We start from the raw sequence: 15326 nt of genomic DNA, 5'->3' as shown, positions 1-15326 counted from the left end.
ATGTGGTTCAGATCTCACGTTAAGCCATAGGTCTACGCTTCATATAGTCTCAAAGTTGAGCGGGACGGTCAACTCCAACCAACACAGTTGACGCTATGTAGGCCATTACCAAGGCTGTTATATTTGTTTGCGCATCCGATTTAATCGCTTTAGATATGGGGAAATTCGTTCTTAGTAAAAAATAAAAAAAATAATAAAGGTGAAATTTCGTTTTATCATGTACACCTTCCCCCCAGTCGACGCTTTGCGCAATCGCAAAAGTATTGCATATTCCAAAGGTGCGATTCATTCACAATATAACAGATTTTGTACCAGAGATCTAGGAGAATTACAGAACGACATATTGATAGTTAAAAGTAACTCTGTAAACTATGCCTATGTATTTCAATGAAATTTAATACAAGGTATATATCAATTTGGTGGTGCACTTACTCTATCAGATGCTTAAACAAAGGGAATCAATTTCTCATATGGAGAGAATAAAAGCTTCTTGTTATTGCGATCCTTAATTTAATTACTTTTCAAGAGACAAATATGACATTTGTTTAATATTTCTAATCTTGGAAGCTCTTCGTGGCAGAAGAGCAGAGAATGTGCTGTCTTTGCGCATTATCTTCTGCTTTAATATCAGTGTTTGCACTTTTCTTATCTGTTTCTAGAAGTGTGATACTATCGTCAAGTAACTTCAAATTTTTCAACTTGATCACAGTATCTACCTGATATATGAGCGAGATTTACTATGAAACACTAAATTCAATGATAGAATTTTCCAGTATTAAAACATTTTAGTTGATTCTGTCTTTGTTTTTGTACTTACGTTATGTCTATTATGAAACATTGCTAATAATAACTTTTCCGGGACATTTTAAACCAAAATTAAACAAAGAAAATCCCTAGAATTTTCAGTTAATTTTTAATGGCTGTACATGAGTAACGTAATGAAAAGAGTCTACGAACAATTCTTTCTGAAAATTTTAAGAATAATATTTTTAAGTATTTTCTTGCTTTGAAAAATATCCATACTTAGCGAGAAAAGGTTTTATATCCTATTTCACACACTAACAGTGTATAATCTAATATAATATTGTCTATTATCTCATAAAACTTTGGACTCGAACTATCCCTCCTTCTCCATAGAAAACATTCCTCCTGTTCGTAGGAAATGTATCCTGTAAATGAATTCAATAAATAAAACATTATTTTTCGCTACACTTTAAATATGTAAGAATGTACATCATATACTTTGCCAGCATATATTACCCGCTTCGCTGGGTTGAAATAAATAATTTAAATGCACATCTTTGTATCTCATGTATTTTATTGCCATTAATGTTTATTGTTTATTGCAGCAAGCATGTTTACACAGTTTTTGTTAATGTTTGGGAACGTTATGATGTAGTAACAATCTTTTCTCTTAGTTGTAAACTAAGTGTGATTCGTGTTCTAATACTACAGAAATAACTATTTTTTTCCGTAATTCAATTAGTGTCACTGTTCATCTCTGCGACCGCAAGAACTATAGATTCAACACTAATATTGGTCATTTTTGACCACACAAAGTCGGGGCCATGGATAAGCGACTATTTTTCCTGGAAGAAGGAAGACTTTCCTCTACCCCCTGTGGCTTAGTAACCGCAAACTGCACTGGAGGTCGCGAAGGACTCAATGATGCCAGATTTTTAAACTGAATGAACTGGTTCCTCTCTGTTTTGAAGGTTTCCATTCCAGATTGTCATATGGGAACAGCAGAAGTAAAAACTTATTTTTTAGTTCAACCTAGACACAACTTGCATTATGTTAGTATTCGAAAGTTTTCGATAAAGTGATATATTTATTTATTGCCCATAAAATATCTGTAGGGAAAATGAGCTAACCAAGTATCTCATTTTTTAAAAACGGATTCTGTTTTCTTCAGGATGACATTTTTTTAAAGGAAAAAAGTGTGGAAAGGGAAAAATTTACGCACTTAAAAGGTAAATATTTATTCTCAATTTCTGCAAGAGCCTAACTTTTGGCGCTATAGTTTACAACTAAAGGCAGGTAGTAGGGTGATTTTCCTTTCTTCCCTTTATAGTTTTCCGATTTTTGCAAGCCATAATAAAATGAATCATATATTTGTAAATTTAAGCATGATTTTTTTTGAAGTTTATATATATATATAGAAGAAAGAAAGAAAGAAAGAATGTCTTACGTCTTCATCCACGATTGAGTAACAACACAAAAAGAAGTTAAAAGTTAAAACTTTTTTTGTATTGTTTTGCAAATTAAAGAAACGAAGAGAAGGAAGTAAAAATCTTAGCTTGGAATGCTTTCTCAAAAATTTTCATTCCTTATAGAACGCTTCAATTTATTGTTTATGACCATCAATGTTTTTCACGGTTGTCAGTTGGTAAGTTGTATTTCTCTACTTTCCCTTGAGATTTTGTTCGAAGAGATTGTAGTATGCTGGTGGTGTCTACGTATTTTCTTGCTGATTGGAAATGTCTAATTTCTTTCGGCGGTACCAGATGACAAGCAACCTAGTCCTTCTGGCCAGAAAAGTCTAAGTAACAAATAAAAGAATCATGTACTTGGAAGTGAAGCAAAGCAGAGGAAGCAAAACATGAAAGTTTCAGGGGGCTGAAGGTGGTCGAAAGGGGCTCAAACCCTAGCTACCCGTAGCTAGGGTCTGGTTTCGATATGAATATTGGTTAAGAAATCCGGGCGATATGTATCTTTTTTAATTAATGCTAATTATTCAACACTTATCCCCACAAAGCATTTAATTTTCTTATTACTAAGTGCAAAAATTGGCGTATATTACTCTCAAAAGTCAAGGATATAAAATTACTTAAAAAACGAGAACATTTTCGAAAGAGAGGATAAAGAATTATTTGAGAATCGAGACAAGACGAGACTTTTTCAACCTTAACAAGACGTCTCCTCTCGTGGACAACACTAGTCAAGGCTGAGTTAAATAGTTTTTGCGCGTCCCAAACCAGTTACCTTACTTTAATCAAAGATGATCACATATCGGAATAATATAAAATAATTCTAAACAACATTTATTTAATATCACCAGTTTATTGGCTTCAATGATGAAACCATAGACCCTGCCCACGTCACTAACCTTAGGATACGTTTTCATGTAAAATACTTGCACTCAATTGAATTACATTGATTTCAATACAAAAGTAAAGTATTTACAGATATCATTCTCAACAGCTTGTTTTCAATTTTATTTTATGTTTCGGTACTGACAGATTTATCAACCGAGTGCTAATCAAATTTGCAATTTTGCTGACATTTTTCACTAATCTTTGTTTCTAATTACCTGAGGATATTTCTTTAGTAAAACTAAAATTATAATATTATAGAAATTGACCCCATTTCCCCTTCTCAGGAACAGAATTAAAAAAAAGAAAGAAAGAAAATCCGAGGGCGCGGCCTGTAATATTTTTTTAATGAGAAGTGTATGTGCTGAATTTTACGCCTTCTTAAGCGAATCCTCACATTCGGCATTTTCTAAACAAATAATCGGAAATTTGAATATTAATAGAAACCCCCTCTTTTCTCCTATAGGAGCGAAGTTTTTGCAATCATTGAAACGTGTTTTCTGTTAATTTTAATTAAGAATTTATCCCTTAGTTCCATCTTCTTACCTTCAAGAATTTATGATATATTCTATTTTTAGTTAAAAAAAAAAAAAAAACGAACTCTCTTTGTCTCCTATAGGACATATATTTTTAAAATTGTTTTATTAGCCCTTGCCTTTTGACAAAGGAATATTCTGTATAAATCCATGTTTCTATCTATAATAGTTTGAGTAAGGTATTGATGAGTAAGTCACTTTAGATAAAATCTTTTTTAATTTTTTAAATATAATAGTGTATATATCTTTTTAAAAACATAAATAATTCGTGTTCAGTTTTGGCATTTTCGCCCTATTTGAATTTTGTTGGCACTCGATCATAACATTTTTCTTAGATCACTTTTTATTACACAATTCACGAGTCAATACGTTTCTACTACGGTTTTCTCAATGGCTCTCTCTAGAAGAAAGAACATATGGTGTCCAGACATTTTCAAGAAAAGATGTGACAACCTTGTCCCTCAGCACGTGCAGAAAACACTTTTGTGGTCACTTGTGGTCATGCTTGTGGAAGGAGCTGTTTCTTACGAAGGGTATAAGTAATGGTCGCTTAACGGTGGCCACGACTTATATATATCCCTCCCCCCTCAGCGACCCCCCAAAAAATGTGGATTCAACATTAATATCGGTCATTTTCGATCATTTTTAAATATTTCTTTCTCCCCCAATTTGAATTTAAACGGGATCGAAAGTATAGCGTTTCATCTAAGCGACCCAGAAAACTATAAATTTGACACTGATAATGGCGATCATTTATATATATATATATATATATATATATATATATATATATATATATATATATATATATATATCTTCCTATCCCTCGCCTAAGTGGCGGGACTGGTTTTGGATTTAAATTGGATCGGAAATGTCACTGTTCATCTGAATGATCCCGAAAACTATGGATTAGACACTAATATTGGTCATTTTCGATCATTATTACATATAACTCCCCCTCCCCTCCTCCGTGCTGCGGCACACGGCATCAGAATTGTCACTGTTAATCTTAGCTACACCTAAAACTATGGATGCCACACTATTAGTCATTTTCGATCATTTTTAATTGTTTATCCCCCTCCCCTACGTTGTACTCTCCCCCTCCCCAACAATCAGTGCTGAACTTGGATTGAAACAGCATCAGAAATGTCACTGTTTCTCTCATCGACCCCGAAAACTATGGATTTAACACTAATATCGGTCATGTTTGATCATTTTTAAATTTCTCTCCCCCTCCCCTATGTTGCATCATCAAAGTGAATAGCCTAAAGTAATCTCTGCCCCTAAACTCATGTACGTTGAAAATTTGATTGAGATCGGTCTCGTGTTTCAATAGTGATTAAGTCATAAGGCAATCATTTTTATTTTAATTTTTTTTACATATACAGTGTGAGAAGAAGTATCCGGACACCCCCAAAACATACGTTTTTCATATTAGGTGCATTGTGATGCCACCTACTGCCAGGTACTCATTATCAGCGACCTCAGAAGTCATTAGACATCGTGAGAAAGCAGAATGGGGCGCTCCGCGGAACTCACGGACTTCGAACGTGGTCAGGTGATTGGGTGTCACTTGTCTGTACGCGAGATTTCCAAACACCTAAACATCCCTAGGTCCACTGTGTCTGATGTGATAGTGAAGTGGAAACGTGAAGGGACACGTACAGCACAAAAACGTACAGGCCGACCTCGTCTGTTTACTTACAGACCGCCGACAGTTGAGGAGGGTCGTAAAGTGTAATAGGCAGAAATCTATCCAGACCATCACACAGGAATTCCAAACTGCATCAGGATCCACTCCAAGTACTATGAAAGTTAGGCGTGAGGTGAGAAAACTTGGATTTCATGGTCGAACGGCTGCTCATAAGCCACACATCACGCAGGTAAATGCCAAACGACGCGTCGCTTGGTGTAAGGAGCGTAAACATTGGACGATTGAACAATGGAAAAACGTTGTATGGAGTGACGAATCACGGTACACAATGTGGCGATCCGATGGCAGGGTGTGGGTATGGCGAATGCCCGGTGAACGTCATCTGTCAGCATGTGTAGTGTTTTTCTTGGAGAGGGCTTGCACCCCTTGTTGTTTTGCGTGGCACTCACAGCGCAGGCCTACATTGATGTTTTAAGCACCTTCTTGCTTTCCACTGTTGAAAAGCAATTTGGGGATGGCGATTGCATCTTTCAACACGATCGAGCATCTGTTCATACTGCACGGCGAGTGGCGAAGTTGTTATACGACCATAACGTCCTTGTAATGGACTGGCCTGCACAGAGTCCTGACTTGATCCTAGAGAACACCTTTGGGATGTTTTGGAACGCCGACTTCGTGCCAGGCCTCACCGACCTACATCGATACCTCTCCTGTTCAGCACTCCGTGAAGAATGGGGTGCCATTTCCCAAGAAACCTTCCAGCACCTGATTGAAAGTATGCCTGCGAGAGTGGAAGCTGTCATCAAGGCTAAGTGTGGGCCAACACCATATTGAATTCCAGCAGTACCGATGGAGGGCACCACGAACTTGTCATTTTCAGCCAGGTGTCCGGATACTTTTGATCACATAGTGTATCTCTCGCCTCCCGTAGGTTGGCTTTTCAAAGTGAAACGATAAAATACACCGACCCTCATATATGTTAAAAATTTGATCGAGTTTGGTTGGGTGGTTCAAAAGTTAGTAGGTTTTATTAGTTTTCATTTATACGTCCACCTCCCCTCCCCTAGGATCTACCGTTAAAATAAAATTACAAAAAGGTTTCCACATCTGAACTTCATATATCTTGAAAATTTGATTGAGATCGGTCGGATATTTCAAGAGTTATTAAGTTACAAAAATAGTCACTTTCAGTCTTATATAAATTGATTTTTATATATCTCCTCCTCTTTCTTCTCTACGTTACTCCGTCAAATTTAAATTATAAATACGATCCCAGGCCTGAACCTCATCTATGTTGAAAATTTGATCAAGATCGGTCGAGTGGTTCAGTAATTAAGTTTTATTTATTTTTTATACCCCCTCCCCCAAGCCCTCAGTTCTACCAGCAAAGTGAATAGCCTAAAACCAGCTCAGCCTCGAAACTCATCCATGTTACAAATTTGATCGAGATCGGTCGGGGGTTCAGGAGATTTAGAGTCACAAACATAGTGATTTTCAATTTTATATATATAGATTACAGTAAACACGAAATTAATCTTCAGGGTTGGAGGAGTTAAATAGAAGTGGGAGTTTCCCGGATTGCACATTCGTATAACAATATTTCATCTTTCGTTTCCCGGAACAATTGTGAATAAGTTCCCCGCTTTACATCACTGGCAAAATTCCGTTGCTAAGAATGTATGTATTTACGAGGGTCGGCTGATAAGTTCTTGGCCCGACCCCCTTCCTAATGTACTACCCTGATGTAATTGATGTCATGTGAAATGTTGATCTTTTATATGTTCAAGTACCAACTTTCACGATTCCACCATGAACGTTTTTTTATTTTACAAATAATTGAATGAACCATGGCGGAGGCAGATGTCAAATTCACCAAAGAGGAGTTGCGAGGTGTAATGAAGTTCTTCTTCCTGCAACAGAAGTCGCCCAAGGAAATCCATGGTTGCATGCTAGACACATTGGGTGGACAGTGCCCTTCTTACTCCACTGTGAAGAAATGGTGTGCGAACTTCAAGCGTGGTGAATTTTCAACAGAAGATGGTGACAAGTGTGGCAGACCAGTGCCAGTGTCAACTCCGGAAAAAGTGGACCAGATTCATGACCTGATTTTGAGCAACAGACGGATTTCGCTTCAGGAGATAGCTGACAAAGTGCACATATCCAAATAGTTGGATATGCGCAAGCGTTCTGCGAAATGGATTCCGAAATGTTTGAACGCGGATCAGAAACGCGAACGTGTGAGATCATCGGAGGTGATTTTACGGCATTTTGCGAACTCCAAGGGCGATTTTTTTTGAATCGGCTTGTTACCCAGGATGAAACGTGGTTGCATTACTTTGATCCGGAAACCAAACAACAGTCATGCGAGTGGTGCCACTCAGGATCTCCAAGGCCCAAAAAATTCAAAGCACAAAAGTCCGCAGGGAAGGTGCTTGCCTCAATATTCTGGGATAAGGATGATGTTTTGCTCTCAGACTACCTTCCAAAGGGCCAAACCATAACTGCAGAGTATTACTGCAGTCTGCTGGCTAAGGTAAAGGACGCTATTAAAGAAAAACGCCGGGGAAAGTTGACACGAGGTGTCTTGTTCTTGCAGGACAATGCTCCCGTCCACAAGGCTGGCAGAACAATGGATTTTCTGAGGGACCTAGGGTTTCAGTGCATTGACCACCCACCTTACTGGCCAGATCTTGCCCCTTCTGATTATTATCTGTTTCCAAAACTCAAAACAGCACTGAAAGGACAGAAATTTCACAGTGATGAAGAGATGATAACAGCTGCGGAACAGTTTTTTCCAGATCTTGAGAAATCTTATTTTTTTATTTATTTATTTATTTATTTATTTGGAGAGGTTGGAGAAGTTGCAGCATCAAAGTCCAAGACCTTCGAGAGGACTATGTTGAATAGCTTCACACTTTCATGCCTGCAGCTCAAGTCCTTCTGGATCGGGCGGAGAACTTATCAGCCCACCCTTGTAACAGACGATTTGTGGTTTTTCCCACATAGTAAGCTGCGTTAAAAATGTATAATTTGTGAAAGAAAATGTATGTTTTGTGTAACATACGGTCATAACTATAATACGAAAGTTATTTTTTTTTAATTTTATTAATTATCTAATATTAGGGTATAATTACACTGGACATATTGCAAAGGTTGCCATGAGAATCCTCCCACTTGAGGTTTAGTAGTTTTGTGGAACATGTCATTGCTAGTAAGCAGAGAGGCCTCGCAGGCTCACTGGATGAGCACTCAGCTCTCGTGCATGGAATATCTCAATTTTGGCTCATGCCATATGGGCTTTGTGGTAGACAAACACCGTGTTCATAGGTTTTCTCGGGGTTTTAAAATATGTTTTCAGTAATTGAGAATCTTCAGGCCACCCTTAGTAGCGGGGCCTTGGGGCGATCGTTCAATCTTTAATAAGGACTACCAGTTACTGTCGGTATATTTGCATTGCTGTCATTATTAGTTGTAGTCAGCAGTCATGTTTTGTTGAAAATGATCATTTCGGTCTATACAAGGGGTAATCTGAGGAGTTGATGGCGATGTTTGGCCCCTTAGCAGTGGTACCCGAAATATTGGAATTTTCTGGAGATTCACATTAATGTTCGAAATGTCGTATTTGTAGATAACTGGGAACATCGAACATACGAAACATTTTTATGTCAGTCAGTGAGTCAGGCACGAAAAACTCAGTTCGTGAAGGTTCACATCTCAACCCCCATGGTCTCCTGCAAGATTTGGTACTTGTGTAACGTGTCATCACTAGTAACTGTGTAATTTAGCGTTGTTCACATTATTAATTACTCAGCAGTGATGTCTTGAAAAATAACATTTCGATCTATCTAGAAGTTTATGACGCTATTTACTCCCCTCTAGCAGTGGTACCGGGAATGTTGAAATTCTGAAGATGTATGTAAATAAATAAATAAATAAAATATGTGTTACCCCTATCAATGTACGAAATTTTGTATTTCTAGTTAGTCAAGAACATACCAAACATTTATATCAATGAGTGATCAGCCACGAAACAACGACAAACATAGTTTGAGAAGTTCCATCTCAATCTCGGATGGTCCCCGACACGTAAGATTAGGTACTTTTCTACATGTCATTACAAGTAATTATACATATGACCGCAAAGACATGAGTACTATAAGCTGGCTTGTAGCCCCTGTCCTTTACGGGATGTTACGCCAGGAGTTATTTATTTATTTATTTATTTTTTTTTTTTTTAGTTACTTAGATAGTCTATAAGTGCCCTTACCACGCATCACAGAAATCATTGTATCAGTCAATCGCGATATTTTTCAAGGTCTGTAGCAGGAACTTTAACTTTGCTCGATGGCATAGTGACTGGAAGTTATCATCTTGGATGCTCTTCAGTTTCCTCGTTACGGCCATCTTGATACCCTCCACGTAATTAATCATGTTTCCCTAGTAGTGGAGTGTAAGCATCGGTATAGGAGGCAGCCCGCTGGAGGAAAATCTAACAAATATGGTAGATGGTTATTGGCAGCGTCAGGATTTTTTTTTTTTCTCGCCAGTAACCTCTCGAGAATGTTACAGTTGTGTGAGGAGACATTGTCGTGGAGAAGATTCCAATTGTCGGAGCTGATTATTCTTAAGCCTGGCATGGGTCATTTGCTGAAGGGATCGCTTCATGGCCATTGATGGACTGAATTTCTGGAGTAAGTTTGTGGTGGTTGAGACTTTTGGAATCGAAAAACGCAATCAATGATGGCTTGACTCATGACTTGCATGCGAACCTTGGTTGATCTTGGCTTCCTTGGGCTAACCTACGCCGATGGCCATTGCTTGTGCCACTTAAATGCTTCTTATAGATCATGTTTCATGCCCCTAAACATTCTGTAGCAAACAATGGGTTTCTGCGGCTGAATTTTCCCTATTTTAGAACACAAAACTTCATTATAGGCGTCTGCTCCATGCTATAAACAGACTGTTACTCGCAGTAGGTAGCACTGCTCGGAACGTATTGAAACATACTCTAGTCACTCAGTAGACAAGTGTGCTTGGTGTGTTCTTGTTTCTCTGATAGAACCTTGGAGTTCCTCTGATTGAAGAAAAATAAATCCGGGAACTTGAATATCGCACTGTGTATATGCCTGGATATCATTAAACGTGGGTAATGAGTGTTTCTAATTGGGTTTTAGAAAAACCGTGTATATAAAAAGATCAGACCAAACAAAAATGCTAGATCTTCTAATAGATCTTGTTTCAAAGGAACGCTAGAAATTGGAGATTGTTGTTAATAAAGTTACTGAATATTTCGTTACAAATTTGGACTTCAAAATGCATTGATCAGTTTGAATTGAACTGATGTTTTGGATAATCACAACATTCTGAAATTCAGTAGCTGGTGTTCCTGAAGGAAGTGTAATGACCAGGAAGGATTCTAAACACTTGTAACACTAATATACACATGCAAACAAAAGCTTTACTTTTCAATTTTCTTGATTGGAGTTTACACCTGTTTTGAACTTTGAGGCTGGACGAGACACTGTCCAAAGCATAGTACGGGTTATCGGGGATCACGTGCCTCAGGTACGCAGGCACTTCGAAAGAAAAACGCTCCAAAACATTCGGTGACAAATAGATGGACTGATCAGTTTGCCTTTTCCCTGCTCCCAACACACTAGGACTTTCATTCTAGTGTGATAAAACATTATTAATTAGTTCGTCAGTGCGAACTTCCGAATAATGGTGTATGTCAGGTTTAAGATTAGTGTAAAAGCATGACTATGTTCAATATATGGCAGCAGCTCGTTTCCCTGTCTTCCTAATGTGTTTTGTAAGGAGCGATAATCTTTACAATAATTCAGTCAAATTCAAGAGATGAATATTCAAACGTTGTCCAAACATAAGCTAAATAACATAATCAGAAAATAATTCGTACACTTTAAAATTTTGTTTGGCCTATTCCAAATTACACTTTTATTACTCTTCAGAAATATGCTACAAGGGTGATTCAGCAAGTAATGCCTCCAAGCCCACTACTTGGTCAATATTACTGCAAACATTCTGAACTCTATCATTAATGTACTAATATTTACGCTATAGAATCTCACTTGTTTCACCTTCTTATCTCTTGTCGTTCCGGAGCAATCCATGGTATCCAGTGGCGACGTCCAGTTGAAAGAGTAGGCTGTCATTGAATTTCTAACTGCGGAAGCTTTGTGCCCAGCAACATTCATCGCCGGCGACCAGTCGTGGACACACCATTACGACCCGGATTGATTCATTACTCTATTTTGAAGAAAAGAGTTTCTGAAAGTTATCGTGTACTCCGGGAAGCGTACGGTGAACATGCACCATCTCAAGATACGTATTAATAATGGGTTAAACGTTTTACAAATGGTGGTTTTGGTGTGAAGGACAACGCACGGCCAGGTTAACCGAAAAAGTTTGAAGAGAAACAACTACAAGCATTATTGGATGATGAAGATGCATGTCAAACTCAAAAACAACTTTGCCACTATTAAACGTTCCTCAGGAAACAATTTCTGATCGTTTGAAAACAATGAAAAATATTGTAAAGGAAGGGAAAAATGTGTAATATCAGCTCACCGAAAGACAAATCGAAACTAGAAAGGTCACAGCAAACTGTTGAATCAACGGCACCAACGATAGTACTTTCTACATCGAATAATGACGGGCAATGAGAAGTGGATTTGTTTTCAACGCACAAAAACGTGGGTTGACCCAGGTCAAATATCGTCATCGACTGCACGGCCAAATCAGTGGTGGATTATGGTGGGATCAGGGGGATGTAGTGTATTATGAGCTACTAAAACCCGGTGAAGCCGTTAATAGTGATCACTACCGGCAACAAATATTCAGTCTAAGCCTTGCTTTGATCGTCAAACGACCACAATGGGCAACAAGACGCGGCAAGGTAATTTTGCTTCATGATAACGCAGTATAACACAATTTAAAACTTGTTAACAACATGTTAAAGGACCTTTCCTGGGAAATATTAGCTCACCTACCGTATTCACCAGAATTTATCCCTTCAGATTACTAATTGTTCCGTTCGATGGCACACGCATTTTCTAAGCAACACTTTATAGCGTACGAAGAAGTAGACAAGTGGTAGGGGAGACCGGGGTAATAAGAGAGACGGCCAAATAGTACCATAAATATCAAATCAAAATTTTATATATATATATATATATATATATATATATATATATATATATATATATATATATATATGCATGTAAAATAAGTAATAAGTAATGAAACCGTCAATACCTTTACTTTCCTACCTCACTTGTACTTATGAACTAATGAGTTTTATATTGTTGTCACGCGATGCAAAAATACCTTCACTTTGAAATTACCACAAAAGTTCGTGACTGTTTTAAAATAAAATTTTATTGTGAAATGTGAGTTACAAATGTGGAAATGAGTGCTATGTAACTTTGTGACTAAGATTATGAAGATTGATGTGAAGTTTTGAAAAATGCTGACACATTGTACTTCAGGTCAATTGAGGGCATGTCTCTTATTACCTCTTTTAGAAATTTTGAAGGGGTAATAAGAGGCAGCTGTCTCTTATTACCCCAATTCACCTTTATGTTTATTTAGCGCATATGACGAGTATAACCTGCTAGTTTTTTGTATATAAAAAGTAAATAGGAAAATTCCTACTCTGGCAATCCAGTCAGAGTCTGTGCATAGATCGTGACAGTGGAGAATATGCTTTGGATCAACTAATTTTATCAACTGGTGAAAGTTTGCCAAGAGAAATTGATTCAACCAGAGCAGAATCTTGCTTAGAAATGTATTACGCCGTGTACTATGATCTTGACTGTATATTGGGAGGTCTATTGTTTTCCCAGATGAAAGACTGTGCAAGATTAAATTTTTGGAAAAAGGACTCAGTGGTTTCAATTGGCCTACCTATGATGACATGCAGTGACATCCAAATTTGTGTTTGTTGGGAGATTGGCAAGATGTGTTAAGTGCGTTAGTAATGGCATGTAAACATATTAAAAGAAGAAAGAATTGTATTCACTGTGCTTTTTTATGTTCGTTTATATGTCTTTTACAGGAGTATATTAAGTATCCATTTATATTACTAAATTATATTTATGAGTTTATGTTGATGTCATTTTCAGTGAAAATCATATTTGGTATTAAAGTACGTGTGCAGTGGTACATTTTGGTTAATGATTCTTTTGCAGAATTGTTTTATAATTTATATGTGATAATGCTTATGTGTAGTTAGGTCTATTTAGTAAGCCTAACGCTATAGGGAAAGTTTCTGTTTAACTATCTACTGCAGGACATACAAGAAAATTTAAATACATGTAACAGGTTGGCGCAGTCGGTAATACGGATTTACACTCTAGTTTGTGGAAATGGCTTCGTTCACCAATTTTGAACCATTTGACGTAAAGACAGGAAGGATTCAAATCTATATAGAGCGATTCGAGCAAGTTGCACTATCCTTAGCATTGCCAAAGGACATAGTAGTGCCACCGTTTCTAGCAGTAATGGGATTACCGGCATATGAAGAATTAAGGAATTTGTGTGCTCCGATGAAGCCATCACAAAAATCGTTTGAAGAGTTGAAAAATTTAATGATGGGACACTATGGACAGAAAACAAATGAAATTGCAGAAAGGGACAAATTCCACAATATCAAGCAATTGGAATACCAGAATGTAGCTCAGTTTGTAATGGTGTTAAGAAATCAAGCTACCTTCTGCAATTTTGGTTCATGTTTAGAACATTCGCTGCGTGATCAGTTTGTCTTTGGCTTAGAAAACAACGTAGCGAGAAGGCAGATGTTAACAGCAGCTTCCTATCTTTTCAACAAGCGGTAGACATCGCGACAGCAGTGGAGAACACTGAAGAACGAATGGCATTGTTCAATAGTGCAGGAGCACAGCAACAACAATAGATTTGTAGAATGGAAATACAGCGCATGAAGTGGAAGGGGAAACAAGAAAACCAGGCTAACAAAATGTCTAGTGGTCAAAGTTCACCACGAAGTACGGGTCAGCGTTCATCCTTTTCTTCATCATCTAACTCCTCGAATCAGAGAAAGAGAAGATATATTAAATGTAATATGTGTCAACGATCACACGTAAAAGGTGAGTGTCCATCTTATGGAAAACGCTGTTTTAAGTGTACTGGTTTACATCATTTTGCGCCAGCTTGTGTATTACGATCGTTGGATGTACTCCCATGCGCAAAAAAAAAAAAAAAAAAAAAAAAAATTGCGCGTATACTGTAACTCACGATTTTTCGCAATTATTTCATTTTCCTTATGTTTATGGGTAAAATTCAGTTATTAGTATGTGAAGATGATAGAAAGCAATCCATCTAAGGAGATATTTCCAAAAAATATAATAAAATAATAAAAATATAAGAGAAAAACAAAATTATGTTCGGTTTTGTGTATACTGGCAATAATGTTTTCGAGGGAATTTTTGGAGTAGCACAGCACGATTGTAGAGGGAATTACAGAATTGGTAACAGAACGGGGGGAGAATTGAATCAAGGAACAGGAAAGTGGAGTAAATTATTGCATTTATTGGCTTAAATCTAGGGTGTAAATTGTCTGCCAAATATAAATTAGCTTCTGTAACCAAGATGTTGTACGGAAATATATAAACAAAGAGAAAAACTGTTGTCTTAAGTTTGGAAGTGACACGCTCTATAGCCATGAGCATTTATTTCTTAAGAAAACAGATAGACAACAAAAGAAAGTCTTTGTGGTCAAGTGGGTAAAGTGACGGACTAGTAATTCTTATCCTGTTTTGACCCCAGATCGAATACCATTCGATCCTGTTCATTTTTTTTCTTTACAAAACATTGTAGAAAGTGTATAATTTTTATGTTAATAAGAACCGAAACAATATAATAATGAAATAACTTTTTGTTTTTCTGATGACGTATTTATTCAGAATTAGCTTACTATTTATTACTAATAGCGATTGTTTTTAGTTTATGGTATGGTATGCTTAATCATTCCCTCTCCCTTTTTTTTAACACAGCAGAAGTAAC

General features: G+C 37.2%; 1 protein-coding gene across 1 annotated transcript; it reads left to right on the top strand.

Annotated features, from left to right (window-relative positions):
• The first annotated feature begins 13672 nt into the window (after nt 1-13672).
• Nucleotides 13673-14140, top strand: LOC145687592 (uncharacterized). Its single transcript, XM_081761058.1, has one exon. The coding sequence runs from the start codon at nt 13673-13675 to the stop codon at nt 14138-14140; it is 468 nt and encodes a 155-aa protein (XP_081617184.1).
• The last annotated feature ends 1186 nt before the right edge of the window (nt 14141-15326 follow it).

Source organism: Thermobia domestica, chromosome 6 (genome assembly GCF_964235325.1).
Source record: "Thermobia domestica chromosome 6, izTheDome1.hap1.1, whole genome shotgun sequence".
Taxonomy (NCBI): Eukaryota; Metazoa; Arthropoda; class Insecta; order Zygentoma; family Lepismatidae; genus Thermobia; species Thermobia domestica.
Note: the sequence above shows the minus strand (reverse complement) of the source record. Positions and strands in the feature narration are given on the sequence as shown.